Source organism: Carettochelys insculpta, chromosome 19 (genome assembly GCF_033958435.1).
Source record: "Carettochelys insculpta isolate YL-2023 chromosome 19, ASM3395843v1, whole genome shotgun sequence".
In the NCBI taxonomy this organism is placed as follows: Eukaryota; Metazoa; Chordata; order Testudines; family Carettochelyidae; genus Carettochelys; species Carettochelys insculpta.
Window position 1 is genome coordinate 1,925,709 of NC_134155.1, and position 27,206 is coordinate 1,952,914.

General features: G+C 47.9%; 2 protein-coding genes across 6 annotated transcripts in view; both read right to left on the reverse strand.

Moving 5' to 3' along the window:
• NSRP1 (nuclear speckle splicing regulatory protein 1) overlaps positions 1-15,847 on the reverse strand; it is a 146,607-nt gene extending 130,760 nt beyond the window's left edge. For 3 of the 5 annotated variants that reach the window (XR_012648194.1, XM_075014059.1, XM_075014055.1), the window contains exons 1-2: positions 14,628-14,800; positions 3,413-3,500 (exon numbers count right to left, since the gene is read on the reverse strand). Coding sequence is in view for 3 of the 5 variants with exons in the window: in XM_075014059.1 (XP_074870160.1) it covers positions 3,413-3,500; positions 14,628-14,680 (141 nt within the window). In the remaining 2 variants the exon portion in view is untranslated. Of the gene's footprint in view, positions 1-3,412; positions 3,501-14,538; positions 14,604-14,627; positions 14,801-15,725 lie in introns of those variants that run through there. The other 2 variants (XM_075014057.1, XM_075014056.1) reach the window with 2 other exon arrangements.
• Positions 15,848-16,509: 662 nt separating this feature from the next.
• The window catches only part of EFCAB5 (EF-hand calcium binding domain 5), a 108,997-nt gene continuing 98,300 nt past the window's right edge, over positions 16,510-27,206 (reverse strand). The window contains 8 exon segments of the mRNA XM_075014111.1: positions 16,510-16,576; positions 17,845-17,878; positions 17,881-18,009; positions 21,794-21,887; positions 23,029-23,258; positions 23,778-24,031; positions 24,873-24,976; positions 26,549-26,701. Coding sequence (XP_074870212.1) covers positions 16,510-16,576; positions 17,845-17,878; positions 17,881-18,009; positions 21,794-21,887; positions 23,029-23,258; positions 23,778-24,031; positions 24,873-24,976; positions 26,549-26,701 — 1,065 coding nt within the window.

The following is a 27,206-nucleotide window of genomic DNA, read 5'->3' on the forward strand; positions in this document are numbered from 1 at the left end:
AACCCTTCACTTTCAGGTTCTCAGTGCTGCAAAAACTGGATAGCATTACTGCTTAAAGTTAATATTTTAGAACAAATTATTAATATTCTAACGTGTAAATATGTGATTTTGATTTTAAAATAATGTTGGCTCAAATGTGAATTGACAGTATTTTCCTTAATGGACTGATATTTATGCTCAAATCATTAAAATAAAAATGTTAAAGGGATATTGGGCCATTTAAAAATATTCACACTATCTGAAAATGTGAAAACTGTACTGTGAACCAAAAGATTACAGAGGGAAAATAACTGCCATGAATTTGCCTCCAGCCTTAGGATTATATGATTCTAAGAACATTCATATTACTGACATAAGCATGGATTTCTTAGGAAATAATTGCTCATTAAAAACTAATTAACTTGAGAGATCACAGAGTAATTCTTTTGCTATATTTGTGCTGTATGTTGTATTTATTAGAGAAATAAGTTGTGTGCTGAATTTAAAAGAAAATACTTTCAGCAAATAAGAAAAATTTAATTTTCCCAAAGTCTAAATTTTTGAGGTCTGAGTTTTAAAGCACAAAATAGTGTCATAACTGTGATAGCTGCTAAAATATAAATATTTAAGCAACACTGTGCAACCCTAATAACAAAAGAGAGCAAACTTTAACAGAAAAATTTATTGGACTGCTGAAATTTCCACAGGAACATAGCAGAAGAATCAGAGTTCCGGTTTAGCTAAGTCATGTACTAGCAGTACTGTTCAATGTTCTCATGTTCTACTTCAAATGTCATGGAAGTTGTCATCCAGAAATTAAATTGCATCATCAAGGAAAACATACAAAAAGTAATACAGTGTTCTTCCATATCCCAATCAACTAATGACAAAGCAGGAATTCTTTAACCTCCACAAAGTTTAGGTTTCCAGAAGATCGCTTCACTTCCTAATTATGCTCCATGCCAGTTATGAACTTAATTTTTATGAGTGCTTAGCAAAAATAAGCTGTCAAAGAATCTTTGTGAAAATTTGGCCCAGATCCTGAAAACACTTATTCATGTATTTAACTTTACTCATATGAGTATCACGGCTAAACTAAATTAGACTATTTACATCACTGTGTGTGTGGGTGTTTACAGGACTGGAACCCCTTTTGTGTAATGTTAAGGATGAGCTATAATTCATCCTTTTGTTTAATTCAAACTGTTCATAAAAACATCTTAACTAGTACAATTATTTCATTCTGTTCTTGAGATTTATGAGACATTTCATGTTTTATTTGGCCCACATGTATAATATGTTCAACTTGCTCAACCAGCCACCAAACTAGTCTATGGAATATTTTTCTTTATATATGGTAGATAAAAAATTATTTAAAAATTAAAAATAAGATTTTTAATTTAAATCAGAATTTTTAATTTTTGATCAATAAAATACTCAGCTTTTCATCTAAAAATAAGTTATGATTATCTCTCATCACAAACATGCTACATATACATATACAATCTCAATAAATGAATTAATGGCTCTAGTCTATGAGTCTGACTACTAGCTCTTGCTTCTTGAAAGTTCTGGACCTTCAGTTTCTGTTTCTGAGGAGACTAAAAAGTAATGTGGCAAAGAAAAACATAAGCTAGAGAGGGCTGTTTTTGTACAGAGTTTATGTGGCAGTGGACCTTGGCTAAGCACAGCAGAGGCATTAGTTGATACACTGACTTAAAGACAGAGAGCCAATGTATAGAAGAGGATGGAGGCAGCACAGAAAGAAAGGAACAGTGGAGTGCACTGGAAAGAAAAAAGGAAGACATCATTCAGCACACACACAGCTTCCTATATTGCCTCACAGTTTTTCCACAGAAAATTTTTCACAGCTATTTGGAAATATTTTGAAGAAATTTGTTCCTTGGGTAAAAAAGAAAACACGTGAAGTGTAAACAGTGCAAGATGATGATGCAGGGCCTAGTTGCAACAATGAAACATCACAAGGAAAACTGCTTATTGGGAGAAAATTATGTGAATGCAGATGTAGATTTTACTGAGTGGATCAACTGGCTAGTAACTTCAATAATTCACTTTGCACTGCATCATTCTTCAAGACTGTCTCTATGCCTTTTAGTGTGTGATTTGAAAGTATATTCCCAAGCTGTTTCTCATGTTGGATGTTGCTAGAAAATAGTTTAGCTTACCTGGTCCTTGTGATTTGTTTAATTAGGTAAATAGGTTTAGAATCTATCACTCAAGCGTACAGTACAGAAAGCTGCAATAAGAGAAATCTAGCATTGCCAGTTCCCACTGTCATTTTCTTATTTCATATTACATATGTCCCTTATTTTGGAATATCATGGCCAGGGACTCTAGTGGCAATGCCATAAGTCTATTCTTTATTTTACTTCAGCATAACTCAGCTTTCCCAAGGGAAGCCCATTCAATACTCAAGAACCAGAAGGGCCAGTGAATTCCGTGGGTCTTACTCCAAAATTAAGTGCAGTCAGTCTTAGCTTTTTTGTTAACATGATTTAAATAAATTAATTTGTTTTGGTGATTTAAATTTCCTTGATTTAAATGAATCTACCATGCTTTATATGCAGGAGTAGAACATGTTAGCTCAACTGACAAAGGAATATAGGGTAATTTTATCTGTGTTTTTCGGAGTAGAAATTCATAACCCACAAATGATCAACCTATGATAACTTATGCTCCATTTCACACTACACAAATAACTCCAAATGAGTATGGCATAACTAGACGACATTCAGGTGCACAATTTTGACTGTTTGTTATGTATTGTGTTAAAATAACAGAACTGGCATACCCATTAGCGCTAATTTTACACTGTTTTCATAAAGTTCTAGATATGATGTCAGAAGAAGTTGGCTCATGCTATTAGAACACCGATTTATATTTCAAAAATATCTAAAACAAAGTCCCTTAAAAATAATATAGAATTCTGTGAACTTTGAATTGCACTGTGTTCTTCAGAAATGCCCCAGACAAAACAATTCTAGAAGCATAAGCGTAGACTTATTTTAAATATACAGGTAAGCTGAAGAAATGAGTCTTTAAAAGTCTTTTGAGATTCTGGAGGTAACATTCCTGGAATAGCAAAAATCTAGTTTGGAGAACTACTTGCATCCAGAGATATTACGTTCCTTGCTCAAGGTTGAACAAGTCAGTGGCAGAATCAGAGAGAGAGCCCACATCTCACTCCTCCAGCCCAGCTCTTTGATTTAACCACCAGATCATGCTACTCAAGAGGGGATTTTAGAAATGAAATGTATATTGAGTTTGATCTTCTGTTATTAGCAGATACCTGCCCGTAAAAACGCTCCCCATCAATATTCAGCTCAAAGCAATCCTCCATACAATGTACTGAGAAGCAGCAGAATGAACCGTACATTTTAATGATACTTGGAGAAAATTATTGATAACTAACCTCCTCCTCAGAGTCATCGGCAAAGACTGAAGGTTTCTTCAAAATCAGAGTTTTCTGTAGAGTTTTCTTGGGCAAAATAAGCCCATATCTGTAGAAAAGGATTAGAAATCACCCTTCATTTTACAATAATATGGCAAATAAATACTCTATTAAATATATATTATAGTTCAAGACAAAGAAAACAACTACCCAGAACAGAAAACTGCACACTACCAAGATCAGTATCAGTGCCACTGTTATTGGGAGTTAAGCAGGACATTATCTGACACAGTTTAGCCAGTCTTGTCACCATTCATATGCTTCTCCTACAACTGTCTTTACACTTTTTCCCATTGCATTCACTCTGTAGTAAATGCAATTCTCAAGCCACAAAGTTCTCTTACCTGCATCCCTCTTGAAAGCCCACCCTGCCACAAGAAAAAACTAGGCTAGAGCTTATTATTATTCATATGATTAAAAATGGCTGTAATATTGTACACACACCTCAAAAAACAATTTCCAACAATAATAAAAAAGCTGATTGACAACTTACTGAAGTTTGATTTAAGGTCATTTAGTTTGTATATTTTGACATGGTTTTCACAATTTGGGTTTGTCTACGCTACCCCCCCCCACTTCGAAGGGAGGATGGTAAGTAGGGTGTCGGAAGATTATTAATAAAGTGCTGCACTGCATATGCAGCACTTCGTTAAGCTAATTCTCACCCGCGGCAACTTCAAAGTGTTACATTTCAGGGATGGCTCATGTCTAGCCATGGCTCACCTGCTGGTACTTCGAAGTGCCAGGGCAATTTCGAAATCTCTTTACTCCTCAAAATTGTGAGGCGTAAAGGGACTTCAAAGTTGCCCAGACACTTCGAAGTACCAGCAGGTGAGCTGCGGCTAGATGCAAGCCGGCACTTTGAAGTTGCTACAGGGGAGAATTAGCTAAATGAAGTGCTGCAGATGCACTGCAGCACTTCATTAATAATCTCCCGACACCCTACTTACCATGTTCCCTTCGAAGTAGGGAGGTAGCATAGACAAGCCCTTTGTGTTTTCTTGGTTATAAAAGTTTAACTTTTTCAACTTCAATATCTATTGTCATTACATAATTATTGTCTGCCCTCAATCTCAGCGCCCATAATCTCACACAACCAAAACTGATGTTAACTGTTGAGATTATTCAAAAAAAAAAAAATGAAATTCTGCCAAGCCTACAAATAAGCATTTGTTTTGCTACTCTGCCCTGGATGGGGGCTGCTCTAGCCAACAGCAGCTAACTGGTTAATCTTTAACATCCTAATTCAGACTCCAGACACCCACCTCCAACCCATTCCTGAACCTTCCCTCCTGCCCAGGCCCCACACCTACTCCTCAGCAGCACACTCCCACACACTAAGGCCATTCACAGTAATTTTGGTGGGGGGTTGTTTCTCACTTTTATGTGCCCCCACAACTGATTTTCCTGTGACCTCCAACCCAAAAAGCGTTCCCCATCCCTGACATAAAAACTTGTAGATGCACTCTACAGAGGATTCCTGTAGAAAAGTAGTTCTCAACCAGGTGCTTTGCATACATCAATTCATCTACAGATTTGCCTAGTTTTACAAGCTAAACAAAAACCACTAGCAAAGTCACTGCACGCTAAAATTTCATACAATAAAATATTTATTTTGCTTTCTATAGTATACACTGACATATAAGTACAGTATTTATATTCCAAGTTCTATTCTATAATTATATGGTAAAAATCAGAAAGAAATTTTTCAGTAGTAGTGTGCTGTGACACACAATTTTATGTCTGATTTTGTAGGCAAGTAGCTTTAAGGTGAATTGAAACTGAGGGGTATGCAAGACAAATGAAACTCCTGAAAGGGATACATATGGATGGTGGATACAGCCTCACTTTGGGGAGGCCAGCCCACTGACCCTCCCCTGCCCCCCAAACACCTGCACTGGTAAAAGGAAAAGCCTGAGGGGCCACCCTGACCAGAAGAGCCCTTGCTCACCTGTCCCAGACACATCAGACCAAGCCACTGCTGTCGGCCCCACAGACCCACCAGGCCCCCAAGAACTAGATAGGGCCACCGCTCTCCTGGTCCCAGGGTACTGGGCCAACCCCAGCCCTTGGCTGAACTGGCACCCAGTGGGAGCAGTGGGCTGGCCACTGCTCAGCCATAGTCCGACCAGTCCCAGTGCTAAGCTGAGCCACCAGCCTCCCCAGATCAGCAATGGCAGCCTCTCCTAGCGCCAGCTCCTGAAGGCCTTACCCCGGTTCCCCACCAAGCAGCCACCCCCAGCAGCACACAGCTTAGCCTCTTCAGGCTATCAGGCACTGGCTCTCCCAGTTGTTCCTCACTTCCCATCTCCAGGAAGAGGGAAGCAGCGAGCAGCAGGGACCTTCAGGGGTCAGGGATATAGTAGAAGCAGGGGAGCTACAGAGGAATGGGGACATTATATCCCAGTTGTCCAGCACCATTACAGTGGCAACTTCAAGGAAAGCACGCCTTCCCTGGCATATTGTACCTGGCACACTGTACAGTAGTCAGGAAAAGTTGACAGCCACTGTAATAAAACATCAAGTAAAGTTCAAGGTCTCAATACTGTCACCAAGGCATGCAAAGACCTGGGTCCAGGCCATCTATTACCCAGATCACCCATTATTATTTGTTACTTGTACTACAGAAGTACACCAGGACTTCAAGATCCAGAATGAAGTCTGGAGTTGATAATTCCACTCCCCTACACAAATGAACTCTACAGTACAAGCAACATTTCCTAAGGGAGCTGGTCCTGGATTGTGGAACTAAAGACAATCCCAAACCTCACACCACCTTCCACTCCAAATTAAGGGACACTTCTTTGACTGGACTTCTTGGATACATAGAGAACAGGAATATTTTTAAAAAGAACCTACCAAAACAAAACACTCCACTGCATAAAAATTCTGCTCTGGTTAGCAGGATGGGAAAGGAGTAATCACATGTGACAGATGTCAATCATGTCAGTTAAGGAGCTACTGGAAGGTGATGAGTGTAGTAGAAGAGGACAAGAGATAGATGATTTTAGCTATGTCATTCAAGTCTGATTTTTATGTAAGGAACAGGCCTAAGAACTCCTAGGGCAACAGTAGGCAGCCTAGGCTAGTGAGTAGCCCTCTTTTATCTCAGTGGGCTGCAAAAATGTGGTAGCTACAACAGTGTCCAGGGACAGGGTAGTTTTGCTATAACTGCACTTGTGTACTTAGAATTTACAAGGTGTGCCCAATAGACCTTAGCAGCACTTTGACTGGACGATGAGGGAGCACACAGCTCGCAAGTCAATGTTCTGTGGAATCAGCATGTGCCTCCCTTCACGTGCCCTTGCTTTACATGTGGACAGAAAGAAAACTATGCAGGCAAAAACCAGCGGAATTGAATAACCTTAGATGTGGGCAACAATAAACCAAATGTCTCTTGGGCCACATGCAGCCCACAGGTCAGTTTGCCAGCTGCTATCCTAGCGGCAGGGAGCACGCCTTCCTTCCTGTTTGGAAAAGCTCTGTGAGTTGTACAGGAAGTAAATAATAAATTTGACTCCAAAATTAGATTTACAGAAAATAAACTTTTACTAGCTCTAGATCCAATGACACATGTCTATTAATTTGTTTGAAGAAACTTCCAGGCTAAACAGTTGCTTTTAAAAACAAAGAAACAACATTCCCCTTGAAATGTCTGCTCTACTCAAAGTTGCAGTCCTGAGACTCTGGAGCGAATCTGAATACAACAAAAGCAAATGTGATTTGTTGATTTCTAATTCCAGTGGTCCATCATAGGGAAATGCAGAAAGCAAACACTGGAGGGACAACCTACCAACCTTATGAGGATTCTCACGAGCAACCACAGGCTATACCACAACACCACCAATCCTGCAACTTTTCCTTGCAAGAAGCCCCATTGCCAACTTTGTCCACATATCTATTCTGGAGACACCATCACTGGACCTAACCACATATCAGAGAGGTAGCCGTGTTAGTCTGTATCTTTGAGAACAACAAGAAGTCCTGTGGTACCTTATAGACTAACAGGTATTTTGGAGCATAAGCTTTTGTGGGCAAAGACCTGTTTCATCGATGCATGAGTGGAGGGAGGGGGCGGAGGGGTTCAGAGGGATATTTAAAGAGTGGGGTCCCAGTAAAAGGGAGGGCGAGAACTGACAAGGTTCATTCAGTCAGAGTGGAAATGGCCCTTTATCAGTACTATGTATCTTTAAATACTCATCAAACCCTCCCCCTATGCATCTGATGAAGCGGATCTTTGCCCACAAAAGCTTATGCTCCAAAATATCTGTTAGTCTATAAGGTGCCACAGGACTTCTTGTTGGACCTAACCATGTTATTCACAGAATCATGGGCATTCTCCTGTTCCTCAGCTAACATCATATTTGTCATCCTGTGCCAACAATGCCCACACACCATGTATATAGGACAGACTGCAAACACTCTTCCACAAAGAATGAGTAGACACAAAACAGACATCAAAAAACACCTTACAGACTAACAGAAAAGTTTTGAGCATGAGCTTTCGTGAGCACAGACTCACTTCATCAGATGCCTGTGAGTCTGTGCTCACGAAGCTCATGCTCAAAACTTTTCTGTTAGTCTATAAGGTGCCACAGGACCCTTTGTTGCTGTTACAGATCCAGACTAACACGGCTACCCCTCTGATAATCAAAAAACAACTAACTCACAAACCTGTCAACCAGCATTTTAATGGAGCGGGCCATTCTGTTAATGACCTGAAAGTCTGTGTTTTACTGGAAAGGACCTTTAACAACCATTTACAGAGAGGGAATGCTCAGAACTGTCATTTATATTCAAATTTGACATATTAACACGTGGTTTGAACCAGGACAGCAATTACCTGGCCCATTAAAAGGACTCTTTTACATACTTTAGCAGCAACGAAGGTAGCTGTGTTAGTCTGGATCTGTAGCAGCAACAAAGGGTCCTGTGGCACCTTACAGACTAACAGAAAAGTTTAGACCATGAGCATCTGAAGAAGTGAGTTAACTCACGAAAGCTCATACTCTAAACTTTTCTGTTAGTCTATAAGGTGCCACAGGACCCTTCGTTGCTACTACAGATCCAGACTAACACGGCTACCCCTCTGATATTCTACATACTTTGTTTTACCTAACTTAACTTCCCCACCGCACACCCCCATCCTGCTGCCCCTCTGCTCTTCTGATTTGCCAACCTTGATGATAATTTTTGGACCTCTGTGCTTTATATATTGAGTCTGTTCTGGTAAAACTATGATCTGAAAAAGTGGGTCTGTCCCACAAAAACTCATCACCTAATAAATTATTTTGTTAGTCTTTAAAGTGCTTTTTTGTTTTGATAGAATACAGACTAACACGGCTCTCTCTCTGTCACTGTGGGTGGGGGGAGAGAAATTGAGCATTAAACCTCATTTGGCTTTAATTCGGCACATCTTGGGGTCAGTGACATGGGCACAGAAATTGGTTACAACAGCAGTTTAAAGGTTTAAAAGTCATTTGTCAGTCTTCCTGTTATCACACAGCTCCAAGTGCTGGTTGTTTCACCACACATCCCAATCCCCCATGCTGTTTTGCAGGGGCCCAGGCAAGTAACCCCATTGCCCCAAAGGTGAGCTACTTGCCTCAAGCTCTGCAGGAGCTGCCCAATATCCCCACCACCCGCCCCAGGTGCTCATGCCCCTGCTTCTCCTTCCCTAACAGTACCCAGACCCCCTTCCAACACCAGGTACTGGTGACGCCCGCTGTGTCCCACAAGAGCCTCTCAGCTTATTACGTATCGGAGGGGTAGCCACGTTACTCTGGATCTATAACAGCAACGAAGGGTCCTGTGGCACCTTACAGACTAACAGAAAAGTTTTGAGCATGAGCTTTCGTGAGCACAGACTCACTTCTTCAGAGGCTGGTCTGTGAAGTGAGTCTGTGCTCACGAAAGCTCATGCTCAAAACTTTTCTGTTAGTCTATAAGGTGCCACAGGACCCTGCGTTGCTGTTTCAGCTTATTACACAGTTCCTAATATCCATAAAGCTCCCATCCTTGCACACTTTCCTTCAAGGCCACCATACCACAACTGGCCCTCACCTTACCCTCACTTCCCACATCCTCATGGGCATCCCCCGCCCCAGACCTCTTCCCCAGCCTTCTGCACGCTGCCATCACCCACAACCACAGTCCCGAAACCACCCTATGTCATTCCCCCTTCCACTACTCTCCCCTATAGCATCACTCAGAGCCCCACAGCCTGCCATGCCCCACTCACCTCTCCCCCGCTGCTCTTCTCTGACACCCCCAGCCCCAAAGCCCGCCATGGCCCACTCACTTCTCCCCCTGCTGCTCTTCTCTGACACCCCCAGCCCCACAGCCCGCCATGCCCCACTCACCTCTCCCCCGCTGCTCTTCTCTGACACCCCCAGCCCCAAAGCCCGCCATGGCCCACTCACTTCTCCCCCTGCTGCTCTTCTCTGACACCCCCAGCCCCACAGCCCGCCATGCCCCACACACCTCTCCCCCCTCTGCTCTCCTCTGACACCCACAGCCCCACAGCCCGCCATGCCCCACTCACCTCTCCCCCGCTGCTCTTCTCTGACACCCCCAGCCCCAAAGCCCGCCATGGCCCACTCACTTCTCCCCCTGCTGCTCTTCTCTGACACCCCCAGCCCCAAAGCCCGCCATGCCCCACACACCTCTCCCCCCTCTGCTCTCCTCTGACACCCACAGCCCCACAGCCCGCCATGCCCCACTCACCTCTCCCCCGCTGCTCTTCTCTGACACCCCCAGCCCCAAAGCCCGCCATGCCCCACACACCTCTCCCCCCTCTGCTCTCCGACACCCACAGCCCACCATGCCCCACACACCTCTCCCCCCTCTGCTCTCCTCTGACACCCACAGCCCCACAGCCCGCCATGCCCCACTCACCTCCTCCCCCGCTGCTCTTCTCTGACACCCCCAGCCCCAAAGCCCGGAATGGCCCACTCACCTCTCCCCCCTCTGCTCTCCTCTGACACCCCGAGCCCGCCATGCCCCACTCACCTCTCCCCCCTCTGCTCTCCTGACACCTGCAGCCCCACAGCCCGCCATGCCCCACACACCTCTCCCCCCTCTGCTCTCCTCTGACACCCCCAGCCCGACATGCCCCACACACCTCTCCCCCCTCTGCTCTCCTCTGACACCCCGAGCCCCACAGCCCGACATGCCCCACTCACCTCTCCCCCCTCTGCTCTCCTCTGACACCCCCAGCCCCACCGCCCGCCATGCCCCACTCACCTCTCCCCCCTCTGCTCTCCTGACACCTGCAGCCCCACAGCCCGCCATGCCCCACACACCTCTCCCCCCTCTGCTCTCCTCTGACACCCCCAGCCCGCCATGCCCCACACACCTCTCCCCCCTCTGCTCTCCTCTGACACCCCCAGCCCGACATGCCCCACTCACCTCTCCCCCCTCTGCTCTCCTCTGACACCCCCAGCCCGCCATGCCCCACTCACCTCTCCCCCCTCTGCTCTCCTCTGACACCCACAGCCCGACATGCCCCACACACCTCTCCCCCCTCTGCTCTCCTCTGACACCCCGAGCCCCACAGCCCGACATGCCCCACTCACCTCTCCCCCCTCTGCTCTCCTCTGACACCCCCAGCCCGCCATGCCCCACTCACCTCTCCCCCCTCTGCTCTCCTCTGACACCCACAGCCCGACATGCCCCACACACCTCTTCCCCCTCTGCTCTCCTCTGACACCCCGAGCCCGCCATGCCCCACTCACCTCTCCCCCCTCTGCTCTCCTCTGACACCCACAGCCCGACATGCCCCACACACCTCTTCCCCCTCTGCTCTCCTCTGACACCCCGAGCCCGCCATGCCCCACTCACCTCTCCCCCCTCTGCTCTCCTCTGACACCCCCAGCCCCACCGCCCGCCATGCCCCACACACCTCTCCCCCCTCTGCTCTCCTGACACCCGCAGCCCCACATGCCCCACACACCTCTCCCCCCTCTGCTCTCCTCTGACACCCCCAGCCCCACCGCCCGCCATGCCCCACACACCTCTCCCCCCTCTGCTCTCCTGACACCCGCAGCCCCACCGCCCGACATGCCCCACACACCTCTCCCCCCTCTGCTCTCCTCTGACACCCCCAGCCCCACCGCCCGCCATGCCCCACACACCTCTCCCCCCTCTGCTCTCCTCTGACACCCGCAGCCCCACTGCCCGACATGCCCCACACGCCTCCCCCCCCTCTGCTCTCCTCTGACACCCCCAGCCCCACCGCCCGCCATGCCCCACACACCTCCCCCCCTCTGCTCTCCTCTGACACCCCCAGCCCCACCGCCTGCCATGCCCCACTCACCTCTCCCCCCTCTGCTCTCCTCTGACACCCCCAGCTCCACCGCCCGCCATGCCCCACACACCTCTCCCCCCTCTGCTCTCCTCTGACACCCGCAGCCCCACTGCCCGACATGCCCCACACGCCTCCCCCCGCTCTGCTCTCCTCTGACACCCCCAGCCCCACCGCCCGCCATGCCCCACACACCTCCCCCCCCTCTGCTCTCCTCTGACACCCCCAGCCCCACCGCCTGCCATGCCCCACTCACCTCTCCCCCCTCTGCTCTCCTCTGACACCCCCAGCCCCACCGCCCGCCATGCCCCACACACCTCTCCCCCCTCTGCTCTCCTGACACCCGCAGCCCCACCGCCCGCCATGCCCCACACACCTCTCCCCCCTCTGCTCTCCTGACACCCCCAGCCCCACCGCCTGCCATGCCCCACTCACCTCTCCCCCCTCTGCTCTCCTCTGACACCCCCAGCCCCACCGCCCGCCATGCCCCACTCACCTCTCCCCCCTCTGCTCTCCTGACACCCCCAGCCCCACCGCCTGCCATGCCCCACTCACCTCTCCCCCCTCTGCTCTCCTCTGACACCCCCAGCCCCACCGCCCGCCATGCCCCACACACCTCTCCCCCCTCTGCTCTCCTCTGACACCCCCAGCCCCACCGCCTGCCATGCCCCACTCACCTCTCCCCCCTCTGCTCTCCTCTGACACCCCCAGCCCCACCGCCCGACATGCCCCACACACCTCTCCCCCCTCTGCTCTCCTGACACCCCCAGCCCCACCGCCTGCCATGCCCCACTCACCTCTCCCCCCTCTGCTCTCCTCTGACACCCCCAGCCCCACCGCCCGCCATGCCCCACTCACCTCTCCCTCCTCTGCTCTCCTGACACCCCCAGCCCCACCGCCTGCCATGCCCCACTCACCTCTCCCCCCTCTGCTCTCCTCTGACACCCCCAGCCCCACCGCCCGCCATGCCCCACACACCTCTCCCCCCTCTGCTCTCCTCTGACACCCGCAGCCCCACTGCCCGACATGCCCCACACACCTCCCCCCCTCTGCTCTCCTCTGACACCCCCAGCCCCACCGCCCGCCATGCCCCACTCACCTCTCCCCCCTCTGCTCTCCTCTGACACCCGCAGCCCCACTGCCCGCCATGCCCCACACACCTCCCCCCCTCTGCTCTCCTCTGACACCCCCAGCCCCACCGCCCGCCATGCCCCACACACCTCTCCCCCCTCTGCTCTCCTCTGACACCCCCAGCCCCACCGCCCGCCATGCCCCACACACCTCTCCCCCCTCTGCTCTCCTGACACCCGCAGCCCCACATGCCCCACACACCTCTCCCCCCTCTGCTCTCCTCTGACACCCCCAGCCCCACCGCCCGCCATGCCCCACACACCTCTCCCCCCTCTGCTCTCCTGACACCCGCAGCCCCACCGCCCGACATGCCCCACACACCTCTCCCCCCTCTGCTCTCCTCTGACACCCCCAGCCCCACCGCCCGCCATGCCCCACACACCTCTCCCCCCTCTGCTCTCCTCTGACACCCGCAGCCCCACTGCCCGACATGCCCCACACGCCTCCCCCCCCTCTGCTCTCCTCTGACACCCCCAGCCCCACCGCCCGCCATGCCCCACACACCTCCCCCCCTCTGCTCTCCTCTGACACCCCCAGCCCCACCGCCTGCCATGCCCCACTCACCTCTCCCCCCTCTGCTCTCCTCTGACACCCCCAGCTCCACCGCCCGCCATGCCCCACACACCTCTCCCCCCTCTGCTCTCCTCTGACACCCGCAGCCCCACTGCCCGACATGCCCCACACGCCTCCCCCCGCTCTGCTCTCCTCTGACACCCCCAGCCCCACCGCCCGCCATGCCCCACACACCTCCCCCCCCTCTGCTCTCCTCTGACACCCCCAGCCCCACCGCCTGCCATGCCCCACTCACCTCTCCCCCCTCTGCTCTCCTCTGACACCCCCAGCCCCACCGCCCGCCATGCCCCACACACCTCTCCCCCCTCTGCTCTCCTGACACCCGCAGCCCCACCGCCCGCCATGCCCCACACACCTCTCCCCCCTCTGCTCTCCTGACACCCCCAGCCCCACCGCCTGCCATGCCCCACTCACCTCTCCCCCCTCTGCTCTCCTCTGACACCCCCAGCCCCACCGCCCGCCATGCCCCACTCACCTCTCCCCCCTCTGCTCTCCTGACACCCCCAGCCCCACCGCCTGCCATGCCCCACTCACCTCTCCCCCCTCTGCTCTCCTCTGACACCCCCAGCCCCACCGCCCGCCATGCCCCACACACCTCTCCCCCCTCTGCTCTCCTCTGACACCCCCAGCCCCACCGCCTGCCATGCCCCACTCACCTCTCCCCCCTCTGCTCTCCTCTGACACCCCCAGCCCCACCGCCCGACATGCCCCACACACCTCTCCCCCCTCTGCTCTCCTGACACCCCCAGCCCCACCGCCTGCCATGCCCCACTCACCTCTCCCCCCTCTGCTCTCCTCTGACACCCCCAGCCCCACCGCCCGCCATGCCCCACTCACCTCTCCCTCCTCTGCTCTCCTGACACCCCCAGCCCCACCGCCTGCCATGCCCCACTCACCTCTCCCCCCTCTGCTCTCCTCTGACACCCCCAGCCCCACCGCCCGCCATGCCCCACACACCTCTCCCCCCTCTGCTCTCCTCTGACACCCGCAGCCCCACTGCCCGACATGCCCCACACACCTCCCCCCCTCTGCTCTCCTCTGACACCCCCAGCCCCACCGCCCGCCATGCCCCACTCACCTCTCCCCCCTCTGCTCTCCTCTGACACCCCCAGCCCCACCGCCCGCCATGCCCCACAGGCCCGTAGTCCGCGGCCCGGCCCCGCTCACTGCCTGCTCGGCGCCGCCATCTTGGGCTCGGGCGCTGCGCTACGTCGCTGCATCCGGGCCCCGCCGCCTCCCGCGCGCTGCTCGGGCCGGGCCGGGCCGTGGCTCTCCGCCGCCGAGCGGTTCCCAGCGGGACCTGCGCAGCCGGAGGGGCCCGTAGCGCGCGGGGGGACAGATACCGCGGGGGGGCGCAGAGCCCCGGGGGCAGCGCAGAGCCCCGGCGGGGGGGGGGGCAGATACCCCGGGGGCAGCGCAGAGCCCCGGCGGGGGGGGGAAGATACCACGGGGGGGCAGATACCCCGGGGGCAGCGCAGAGCCCCGGCGGGGGGGGAAAGATACCACGGGGGGGCAGATACCCCGGGGGCAGCGCAGAGCCCCGGCGGGGGGGGGGAAGATACCACGGGGGCAGCGCAGAGCCCCGGCGGGGGGGGGAAAGATACCCCGGGGGGGAGAGATACCCCGCGGGGGGGGGCGCAGAGCCCCGGCAGGGGGGACGGATACCTGGGGTGGGAGTACAGAGCCCCGGCGGAGGGGACGGATACTCCGGTGGGGGGGAGTACAGAGCTCCAGTGAGGGGGACGGATACTCCGGGGGGGGAGTGCAGAGCCCCAGTGGGGTGGGGGGCAGATTCCCCCCGGGGGAGGAATGCAGAGCCGCAGCAGGGGTGGGGGGGGGGCAGATACCCCACGGGGGGGAGGAATGCAGAGCACCGGCGGGGGGGACAGATACCCCTGTGGGGGGAGAGATTCCCCCCGGGGTAGGAGCGCAGAGCACCGGCGGGGGGGACAGAGAGCCCCAGGGTGGAGTGCAGAACCTCGGCAGCGGGACAGGGACAGATGCCCCCAGGGGCAGGAGCGCAGAGTCCCCTGGGGCACAAATACTCAAACTCTGAGGTGTGAATATGTAAGGGGAGAGGGATGAAGTTTTGGGACAGGTTACGTCTGCCACTGGCAATGTTGAAGGCGCAAGTGGCTGTTGGGGGAAGGTGCACAGCCTGTGCTGTACAGGAGGTCAGACGAGGTGCTTACAATGGTCCCTGCTGACCTTGCAGTCTGTGAAATGTGAGGGGCAGTGACTAACATTTTGCTGTGGACATTTTACCCCCATTGTAGACGTTCTTTTCCATTGCTTTTCAGGGTCAGAAGCTGCCTACAGCAGTGCCAAATGGGCAGGGGTCTGCAACCTGCAGCTCTTTAAGGACTTCTGTGTGGCTACCGGTGCTGTAATAGCAAAGTTAAAAAAAAAAAAAACCTTCCTCATTATTTCAACAAACGGTGAACATCCGAAAGCCCCAAAATGAACAACTCATATCTAAATAGCACATGTTGGATAACTCCCCCTAGCATCCTCCAGAGAGAGAGAGAAGATTGAGTGAAAGTGAGGAAGACAGTGGTACAAACACACAAAGTGTGAGGAAATGGAGTATGTAAAATGTTTGTGAACGTTCTGCAGTAAAGATGTATCGCATCACAAATCATTGTGTGGGGTAATAAAAATTATGGCTTGAGGTTATTTATTAAGACCCTCTCGTATCTGCATGCATTGTGGCTCTTGAATTACTGAGTTTTTTACTGAATTGGAAAAAATGGCTCTTCTTGCTGTTTTGGTTGCTGACCCCTGCAAAGGGGAATCAAATCCTACCACCCATGTCAAAGGAGAACTCTCATTTGGTGATGTTTTACAGGCATAAATATCTGCACAAGCTGCAAGGGCTGTGGAGAAGCAGGACTTGGAATTGGAAACCTAAAATGGGACAACTTTTTGCTGGTAGGAAACAGTCTGAACAGTGCAGTGAAATGCTGTGAGTTGTCATTGCACACAGACTGATGAAGGTGGGGTTTTCTTTCACAGGTGAATTGATAGTCTGAAAATGCTCATGTTTAATCTAGGACAGTGGGTACATGCGAGCAGTGCTTTTTTGTGCCAGTACCTCGGCAGCCACAGTCACGGGGCTGCAGGAGACAGGGTGGGGAGACAGTCAAGCACCAGCTCCTCTTTTTGTTTTTATTTATTCATTTATTACAGAAAAAGCAATTAATGCAATCACTGGGTCTCCCACCATTGGGTAGTGTTCCTTCTACCTTAATGAAGTTCCTTTCTCTGCTGCCTGCCTCACATTTATTCAGTTGTATGCACTAACCTGCAGTGGACTTTGGCTCCTCCAAATTGTGATCAGGCTGAATGCAGAGCAATATTCAGGTGGGTGATAGTGTAGCCGGGCTCTTAGCTTGGTTCAGTTGCCTGAAAAGGTGAAAATGCTGAATGAGACAAAGCCCTGTTTTGTTATGTGATACACTGAATCAAAGCATGTAATATAGAAGCATAAGCATCCTACCTTTTTGTTCCATTCATAAAACTTGGTAATTTGTATTCACAATTACTTGTTTGTGAGCATCGTCTAAAGGAACAAGTGTTTGTAGTTATCATTATAAAATCTGTGAGGACATTGTTCCTCAAAATATCACTGCAAGCGACCTGAAAAGCCTTTCTCCCTACAAAACTATGGAAACCACTTGCCAGTTAGAAGCAGCAGTCCGATAATCACCATCATCTTCTATGGGGAGGTTAAAAGCACCTGCAATCTCAAATTAGAAAGTATTTTGTAGCCATCACACTTAGTCAACTAAATAGAGAAAAAGAAGTTTAATCTCCCAACATTTTATTAAAAAAAAATTCTGCCAAAAGATACTTTATTGCAAAGATGGAATCTTGCAACAGAGCAGCAAAGTTTGCTGTAAACAAGCTTCAATCCAATAAGAAAACTCCTCAATCATCTTAAAATTAGAGGGATTTTCCAGAACACTGCACAGTGGGTGCAAGAAAGCACGCTCTTCACCAATCCTTTGAAAATGTCACTTTAGGAAAATGAATCTGTGCTAAATTCAGAAGGGCTTTTTTCGGTTATTATGTTTGAGTCATGTAATGTGGTGGACACAAAAGTTGTGGTTTTCCTTTTGTTTAATCCTCTTCTCACAATTAAATGTAAACCAGAAAGTAATCTCTTCCATCAGGTATCCTGACTTTAGAGTGACCCACCAATGTTACCAAATTTTTCCTTTTAACCTTTCTAAATAGATTACTTAAATATTACTAATGCTTTTCTATACCTGTTAAACATTTTATGTTTATTAACTATGAACAATAAATGTAAAGCCAACATTTAAAAGTAATATTAAAAATTGAATCATTAGGGTTAGAGGTCAGCAACACTTCTGTTGACTTATTTGCAGTCAGACTGGGTCTTGGAGACAGATGCTGTAAGGTGAATCTTGTGTATGCTGTAGTTCTTTTGTGAGCTCTGTTAGTGTTACACAGGTAAGTGCCCAGTTGTACAAATATTCAACTGGAACTGAGTTATGCTTCCAAACCTCTTCTCTAGGTATATCTGAAACAAACAAAAACAACACACAAATCTGTTCCAAAGTTAGGGCCAATATTCTAGCATGAGCCAGTGGCCTAGATACCTATACCCAAGTTCAGGGGCCCGTACTAGCAGATTCTGGTGCAGAATCATGACCATGGGTTTTTCACTGACTGAAGAAATCTAAAATGAGTCTTTCAGAAGGCATACTGCAGGAGGAAGTTCCTACTTTAAGACTTGAACTCTTAGAGCTGTACTTTCTAGTTGGGTGAAAATTAGTCACCGACATCCAAGGCTGCCTATTTGATAGCCAGCATGGCTTTTCTGCAATAGGAACATACTAGTATTCCATGACTTTATAAAATAGTCATTTGTCTTTTCAGTCCATAGAATTTGATTTTCAAATGTTATAGCTTTTTGAAAATGAGACAAGTAACATTCATGATTGGTATGTGAGAATCCTGACACCTACTGGGAGCAAACAAAGGCTCTGGCATTGTCTGACTATTCTGTGCAGTGTAGTTGTACCTGGATATTAGAGAAAGAAGGTAGGTGAGGTACTGTCTTCTGTTGGGGAAAGAGATAAACTTTCTGAGCCACAAAGAGCTCTTCTTCATCTCTCTCATCAACAAGTGCTAGTCCAGTAAAAGATACCTCACCCACATAGTTTGATTATTAGACAGCAAAGTTCATTTTTGTACTATGAGATGTGTTTGTGTCTTTTAGTTTGGATGGTACGAATAAATTAGCCCTGGAAATACCTTTGAAAGTTCAAGTCTGGATCCAGTAGGGCAAATCAGTCACCTTTTACCTGTGCTGAACTTCACCCATTGAGTTTAAAAAGGTCTTTGTAACGTGCATGGTTGAACCCAAAGAAACTAATATACTTGTGTATGCATCACAGGGTGTGTTAAAGACAAGATGATGGCACAGACATGACATGCAGGTAGAAAAACCCACTGAAGAGTAAATACAAATACTTGATATTATATAATAAATTCCTTTGATAGTTGTACTTAGAAGAGTTGTAGGAAGGTGTTTTTCCCTCTGGCTCAACTCTCCTTAAGATCACTAGTGAGCTTATAGAAGCTGCCTTTGTGTTTAGACGTGGCTGTAGCCAACAATGTTGTAGTCTGATTTCTCTGACCAGTGTTTATTTTTTTCTGAGAACTATCCAATTAACATAATTTTGTTCTGAAGCGTGCTTGCTACCTTTTAAGCCTGACTGCCAGATCCTCAGTGATTCAAGCCAGGATGAGCCAGGCAGGATCCTTTCCTTCCTAGGGCTTTAGTTCTTGTGGAATTGTAAGTGTGAATGCACTCTTTCATCCTGATGCTATGATTCTTCCTAGTTACTTTGCATTTGTTAAATCTGAATTATGTACCATCCAGGGATAATCATTCCTGTTCTGGATTGCCTAGCATAACAGAGGCCTGGACTAGAGGTCCTTTCCACTTCTGTGTCCTATAGTCTCATGCTTTTGTGTGTGTTCACACTCACTTTGGGGAGTTATACAAATCTCTGCAGCACTTGAGTAGTAAATAGGTGGACCGCAGACTATATATAGACTGCCAGATGCTTTTGAAAAGACACTGAAATATTTATTTTTCATTTTTTATTTTTTTTCCTCTGGAGTCTGGACTTTGACTAAAAGGTGACCAAGAAATTTGGAGCTTGACAGAATATAATAATTATTCTGCTGCAGACGTAAGCTGTGACGGAGATCAGATGTGTCCTTGCTGTTCGTGCAGTTGCTTTAGAATGCAGATATTGGTCTAAGCTTTTTCTGACTTTTTTTAGTTCATCCTGCTCTAAAACAGATGAACTGTTTGTACTGATTTTAAATAAGGATCTGTAGGTTCCTGTAGAATGTCTTTATGCATCCATGAAGAAATCAGTTACATGCTGTCAGAAAGTCCCGTCAATGGCAGCCTGATTTTATTTTTTATGGACTAGTTGTATGTTTCACAGATTCTGCTTTAATAAAAAATGTAATTCAACATGTCAGGTGTTACTTCGTAATATGAGTTGTAGTGGGAGGTTTCAACTTAATAAATCAATTATGTATAACTCAACTCTGTCTTTTTATTATAGTAAACACCTGATATACACGATTTTGACTCATGCTTAACTTGTGTTAATGCAAGTCAAAATCCTGGGGTTCCCCCTGGGGGAAGCTGGAGAGAAGCCACTCTGTCCCAGCTGTCTACCTGCCCGACTCCTGCAGGTAGGGGAAATCGGGCAGGCAGACAGCTGCACTGCACTGGCTTCTCCCTGGCTCCCTGCCATTGTGGGAGCCAGAAGCCAGGCTGCCACCTGTGTCCAGGCTCCCCACAACTTAAGCAAAATTTGAGTTATGCAAGGTTGCCCAGGCACACAACCCTTGCGTAACTCAGGGGTCTACTGTTTATTGGTTTTGTGATAGGGTTTGTCCTAGATGTTGTGCTAAACTTTAATATTAGATATTTGACATAAAATGCGAGCAAAGGTGAGAAAAACAAAGTGCCTTTTCCATGCTTAGATTCTGAGGTTGAAATTTAGTTACCTTTTCAGCTATTTTGATCTGTACCAATTTCAGCTCACTAGCTGGTACATAACATTAAAGGTACCTGGAATAATTTTGATGTGCATACCACTGAGAAGTTGTATTTCGCCACTCTCTGGTAAAGTGTGCTAGTTTTTTTACTGGTGCATGGTGTAGGCAATTAAATGCTTCAGATTACATTACAGTAGATGTGTGGGGAATGTGAGGGAAACATAGAAACATGTATCTAATCTATGTGACTGTAGTAATAGATTTGAAATTGATTTATATATATATATATATATATATATATATATATAAAAAAAAACTGGCCATTTTTTCTGAATGTAGACCACTGAATTGTCCTCTCCATTCTTAAGTCTTAATTGTGTTGAGTCCCAGAATAGGTTACATGATAGATAACTGTCCTTTGCAGAACAGCAGCAAGTCGGCTTTTACAAATGCGGATGATCTATATTCTCTCAATTTACATGCAGGGCTTGAATTGAGAAGGGAAGGAGCTAGACTTCAGTAAATGATCACACCTAAGCTAGCTCTATAAAAAGGTATACATGTCAAAGGAGTACCAATAAATAAGCCAAGTGTAAGTAGTTAGTGCTAACCACTCGTCTGATTTTAACAGACCCTCTATCTAGCATCAGTTCAGCAATGGAGAGTTTATTCTTCAAACTAATGGAAGGGTATTTAATGGGTTCTAAAAGAAAAAGTGCTGGTGTTAAAATCTAAACTCAAATCTAAGAAACTTCTGTATTTCTGTTATAGGAGATATTCAGGTTGATGACAGCCTCTTCTGTGTCCTACCACTTAGAAAGCTCGTCCTCATGAGACGAGAGAGAGGGAGAGAAGACAGACTGAGGCCCAGATCCTTACTTGCAACCAACAAGCACTTGGTGTGTCTGTGAGCTGTTATTTACAAAGAAGGTGACTAGGTACTTTTGTGCTACCCCAGTCCTGGGGCTGTTCTGAGCTGGGTCAGTTCCCTGGCACCAGTTAGAGCAGTCTGAAATGAGCACAAAAGAGCTTACTCACCTATGTAACTTTTGTTAAAGTCTGCTGTCTGCAGGCCTGCCCTGATGTGGGGTGATGGAACCCATTTCAAAACAGATTAGCTGCTATCTCTTAGAGAGGCAAGTTTTGATATCCTCCCTAACAGGGCTGTCTTTCTTACTGATCAGGAAAGATTCCACAAAATTCACCTAGAGGTTTGTGGGAACACTAGTTAGCTGCAGCATGTGACCCCAGAATTTGTTTCTGATACATACCTTTTATACAGCTAGCCAGCAGCTCCCTCTGACTCTGCACATAAGTGGCAGTTGGGTCAAAGCAACAAATGTTCTGAATCAAATCATCAAATTTCTGCAATGCAGAGAACAAAATCACAGGGTAGGCAGGAAAAACAGTAAAGGGTTGCAAAAGTCACTGAAGGCATCAAAGGCAAACTGATGGGCACTTTGTGGGAACATTGGTGGAGATGGAGAGGCAGAAGGGAGTGAAAGTAGGGTCACTGGGTTAGGGCAAATTAAAAATTGAGGAGTGTAGGGCAGACAAGTGAGTGTATGAAGACCAAAGGCAGGAGGGGGATCTAGAAGTCTTCAATGGTTCTAAATAAAAGCTCCTTCCTATATAATAGTAACTTGGCTGTAATACTACATCTGTTTATTCAACCATATTCTTTGTGTCTATTTATACAATATGTAGTACTCAGAGGCACTGAGACTTCATCTGGGGTGAGTGAAGTCACTGCTCTACAGCCTCAGCTGAGAGCCAGCAGACCTTTAGCTCATGTGGTAGAGTGCAGGGCTTTAGATCCTATGCTCACAGGTAGTATCCCTGGGTCTGTTGGCGTTACAAATAGATTTGTATTTTATATGTAACATCTCTCTAAAACCCTGTAGAAACCGAAATCATCATTCCTATTTCTTCTGTGAAGGCTTGTAATTCATCTTCTTGGATTATGTTTACTCTGAAACTTACTAATATTAAAACAAACAAATTGTCAGTTGGTGCTGATAAGGGGGAGCTGAAGAGTGGACGAAGTACCTGTGGGGAACTGGACAGAAGAGCCAGAAGGAGAAGGAGGCTCTTACAGGGACTGGGAAGGGGGACAAAGCACACTACAATCAGATTTTCTTCTTTTTTTTGTAGACTTAGCTGACATTTTATAGTAAATCACATTCCATTTTACATTCTAAAGCTGTTCATGCTAAATTAATGTTGCTGTTTATGGAACTTGGTAAAAAAGGCCATTTTTCCTTGTTTACCTACTATTCAGGCATAGACAGAGATTCAGAGTTTAAGGTCAGAAGTGACTCAGTGTTCACTTTTCCATTCCTCTCTCTGAATGAAATCTGGCCTGTTAACCCTGTAGGCTCGCAGTTACCCACAGTACATATCTCCAGGAGCTTCTTTTCTTTCTCATATCACACTTAGCAAGTCCCCCTGTGTTTTTTGTGTTGTTTGCCTAGGCAAAAACTGGCTCAAGAGCTTGAGATCTCACCAGTACACAATGACTCCAGTTCTTAGTCTTCGCTGAGCCCACCCACTCTGGGTGGAAAAGCAGCAGCACAGCCTTTAGTATGTTATGCACCATGAGAGGAGGCTCTGTGTCATTCTTCATGTCAGCAAATGACTCAGGACTGAGTTTCTGGATACACTCACGCAAGTCCTGCAGCATGAGACGATGGAAGAGAATCTGTGCACGCCTCAAATTCGCAGAGTGTTCTGCAACTAGAATCACAAACCAGCCTGTCACGGAGAGGCTCAAAAGCACTCACTACAGAAGGTACAAGGTTTGGAATGCAGGGGCCTGTCCTTCTTATGATTTACTTTCCCTTCCTCTTCTAATACAGAGAGTCCTCACCAATGGTCTGTTTACAAAAAGCCCAGGGAGGCTGGCAGTGTTTTCAAGATGTAGATGGGGTGGGGAAGGGAGGCAACACTCACAAGCTGATGCCATTCAGAGCAGTTCTGAGGAACACATAGGCCCAGGTCCTCGAAGGTAGTTAGCTCTACCTAACTCAATCAGAATAAATATCTGTGAGAAGCTGGGCCTGAGCCTCTGAAACATTCTTCCACCCTCAATGTTTTCCCAGAGTCTGCAAAGGTTTGGGGTTCAGTTAAGCTGGTCTTGACTTACTGAAGTATGTTTTGTTTGTATATTGGACCTGCTGAGTGCTGTCTTAACTGTAACTTTACTGAGATGCTGAATATCAGCCAAAGAAACTATTGGCCCTGCACACACAGTACCTAGAACATAGATTGGGTCTGTTTCCCCCGAAGACTCCTTCAGTATCTCAGAGCATGCTGCTTGAGCAATCTTCAGCATTATCTGTAAGTCTCTGTATTCATGAGGCGGTAGCCCCTGGTAGTGTGCAGGGCTGAGGTCAAACACCCCAAGGGCCAATCCTGTTGGCTGACGGAGTGGAAATGCAATGTGAGGCTCTCCATAGGCAAAGGCGCTAACAACCTCAGAACTGTCTGTGCACTTGAAGAGATAATCTCTGAAATGACAGTAAAGTGAGGGCAAAAACTGTACAGGAGGGTGTTCTGGGGAAATGAAGATAAGAGAACCAGGAAAAAAGATACATTAGTTTAAAAAACAGGATATTCCAAACATGGGCCTTTCCCTGCAAACAGTTGCTACCAGATACAGTGCTTTCTTGAAGTATATGGAACTCCTCATGTGAGTAAGCAATATGCTTGGTATTGAATTTTTACAGGATCTAGCTAAAGAAAAAGTTGTCCTTTGAGTAGTCCCTATTTTTTTAAGTCAGAAAAAGAGCTGCTCTGAACTCAGTCTTCAGCCTGTAATGGTTGAAAAGGAACTGCCGAGGGTTGTACTGCACATGCACTCCCCAGAGCGGCAGCAGCTTGAGACACTGAGTGTGCAGGTGTGGGGTGGGGGCACTGCTCTGAAAAGCTTTCTGATCTGCTGCACTAGGATGCACTGAGACGCACTGAGACCATGAGTGGAGCACCCGCAGGGACACATCTTGGGGAAACCATCATTACTGCACAAAATGTGTAACTTCTTCCTAACCCTGGATAATTTATTACCACACATGCACACAGTAGTTAACATGGTAGAGGGTCTGCGATAGACGACTTCCCTCCCACAGACGACACAAAGTGTATGTAGATTCTGCAGTGGTGCGCCAGACATTACCGTTGGACTTAACCCATCAGCCCAATGTATCTGTCAGCCAGCAAGGAGGCAGCAGCAATTTTAGCCACTGAGCTGTTCTTAGCTCACTTTTGCTGAGTGCTCTTTGCATGTGTTACAGCACACCCATGGATGGCTACAGTAAATGCCTACAGATGGCAAAAGAGTCTCACACCCACCTGAAGATATTTTCTTTCCTGTGGAGGACAGGGGGAGGGAAGAGGTTTTTCACATGCCCAGAGTGATCTGTAGTCATCATCTTGCGCAAAACGTAGTCACCCCTCTTGAAAAGAGGAAAGGGTGTTTGTTGAGTTCAGCAAAAGAACATCCACTATGAAGCTTAGAGAGACCCACTGCTTGCTTCTTCAGGGCATGCTCTCACTCCCATGCACCCTCAGCGGGATGATTTAAGGACAGCTTTTAACCAGGTGTGTTTTTATCCCCACAGCCCCAGATTCTAGTGCTCACAGTGCACCGCAGGTGTGTACCACAATCTTCCTTCAACTGACCCAATCAAACAGATCCCCATGCTCCAGGCCTGAAGGATGCTAACTGGTGGATGAGCCTCAGCCTAGTGATGGAGCTACCTATGGACAGTTCATTTTCAAATCTTAAATAGATTTGCACTGTGCAATAGCTTCCATAGATACACTGAGACAAGCGCTTTATCTTGCCAGATGAAAAGCACACAGCCATCTTTAGGAACCAAATAACTTGACTAATGGGCAGTCAATAAGATGAAAATGTAAAGCTTGCAATGAAAAGTCAGATGCCAATGGGAACCTGTTTATAACAGGGAAGTAGCTGATTTGTGATTGCAGCAGTGGCCATTGCACAAGCTCCATCTCAAACAGGTCATCTTCTTGCTTTTTATCCACCCAATTCAGCTTGAGGTCAGCTGACAAGTATCCCAGTATCTCAGTGCCTGCTGCAAGATTGAAATATGCACTGCTGGCAAGTGGGCTGCCCTGACATGCTAGCCAATTGGAAGCAGTCTGCCTCCCGATTTGTATTTACATTTTGCCAGCTGCTGTTGTTTCAGAATGATGAGCCAGAACATTAACCATTTCCTGTTCCCATACCATAATTCTGGCTGGTATTTCCCCCCCAGATGGTAGAGCAGTTCCCTTTTAAGACTGATTTGGCAAAGAACTGTTGAGAGGGCTAGCATGGAGACTATGTGGTCATTGATCTATACTTACATGGGGCACTTTGGATGCAGTACTGGGTCTGTATCAGAGAGGTATCCGTGTTAGTCTGTATCTTTGAGAACAACAAGAAGTCCTGTCCCACCTTATAGCCTAACATATTTTGGAGCATAAGCTTTTGTGGGTAAAGACCCGCACCCCCACTCATGCATCTGATGAAGCAGGTCTTTGCCCAGGAAAGCTTATGCTCCAAAATATCTGTTAGCCTGTAAGGTGCCACAGGACTTCTTGTATTGGATCTGGTGTCTTGTTCTATGGGCAGGCAAGAGCCAGAGCTACTCACGATCCAGTTCTTGCAGCTCATAGGAGAAGCTTGCTGAGTGTGTTGTTGTTGATTTCAATATAGGATCTGAAGGGAATCTCAGTCAGCCTTTCTTGGTTGAAAGAAGAACCCCATAAGGGATAGCAACAATGAAAAGTCGTATCACCTAGAGAAGGAACCTTCCATCTCTTTTCCCCCTACAAAATCTTGCTGACTGATTGCATTAGGCACTAGACTCTCTGAGAAGAATTAATTTGGTTGGGAACCAAACTAAGCTAACAGTGGTTGATCCCTGCCAAAATGCACTAGCCCAGTCCATCACTAGTATAGAAAGAGGGTTTCTCCATGCAATGGTTGGAGACTAATGTGAAAGGACTAAACATACCTTATCTTTGCCAGGCTCCACCAGGTACGTAGTGATGGTGCGGATGGTTGGTGCCCTGTTGCCGAGCCAGCCCACAGCGGTGAATGCAATCTGCAATATGTTTTCCAGTGTGTGGACGTGGTGGTAGCCTTCACTGAATACACGAGAAACCCCCTATGGAAACAAACCTCAAAATGACTTGGAGATAAAATCAGTGATGTTCTCATGTCAAATTAAGCACAAAAATAGTAAAATATTAGTCTATCAGAATTGTTTGTGAGAGGTGAAAATCTCTAAGAATACAAAGCTGTCCTGTCACTGTCTATGTCAAGTGGGACGCCAGAGTTCAGAGGCCCTCACCAGCACAAGAGCTTTCTCTGAAAGCTCTCTGAGAAGAGAGGACTTGCCTCCCAGTACTGTCACACTGTGCTCCCTCCTGGCCAAGAGGGGTAACTACACCCAGGCTGGTTTCAATCGAAGTTATTTACTGGGATTGTGACCTGATAAATAAAAGGAAGAAGAAAAAAGAAGTTGAAGTAACAATATAAAACAGAGAAAAGGATAAGTGATGCAAACATAGGGGCTAGAGTGTGTACAGCTATTATTTTTGGTTGACCGTGTATCTCTGTAAAGTTCTATTTCTTCCTATTGGATCATAATGCCCACTGAGATTTCCCAG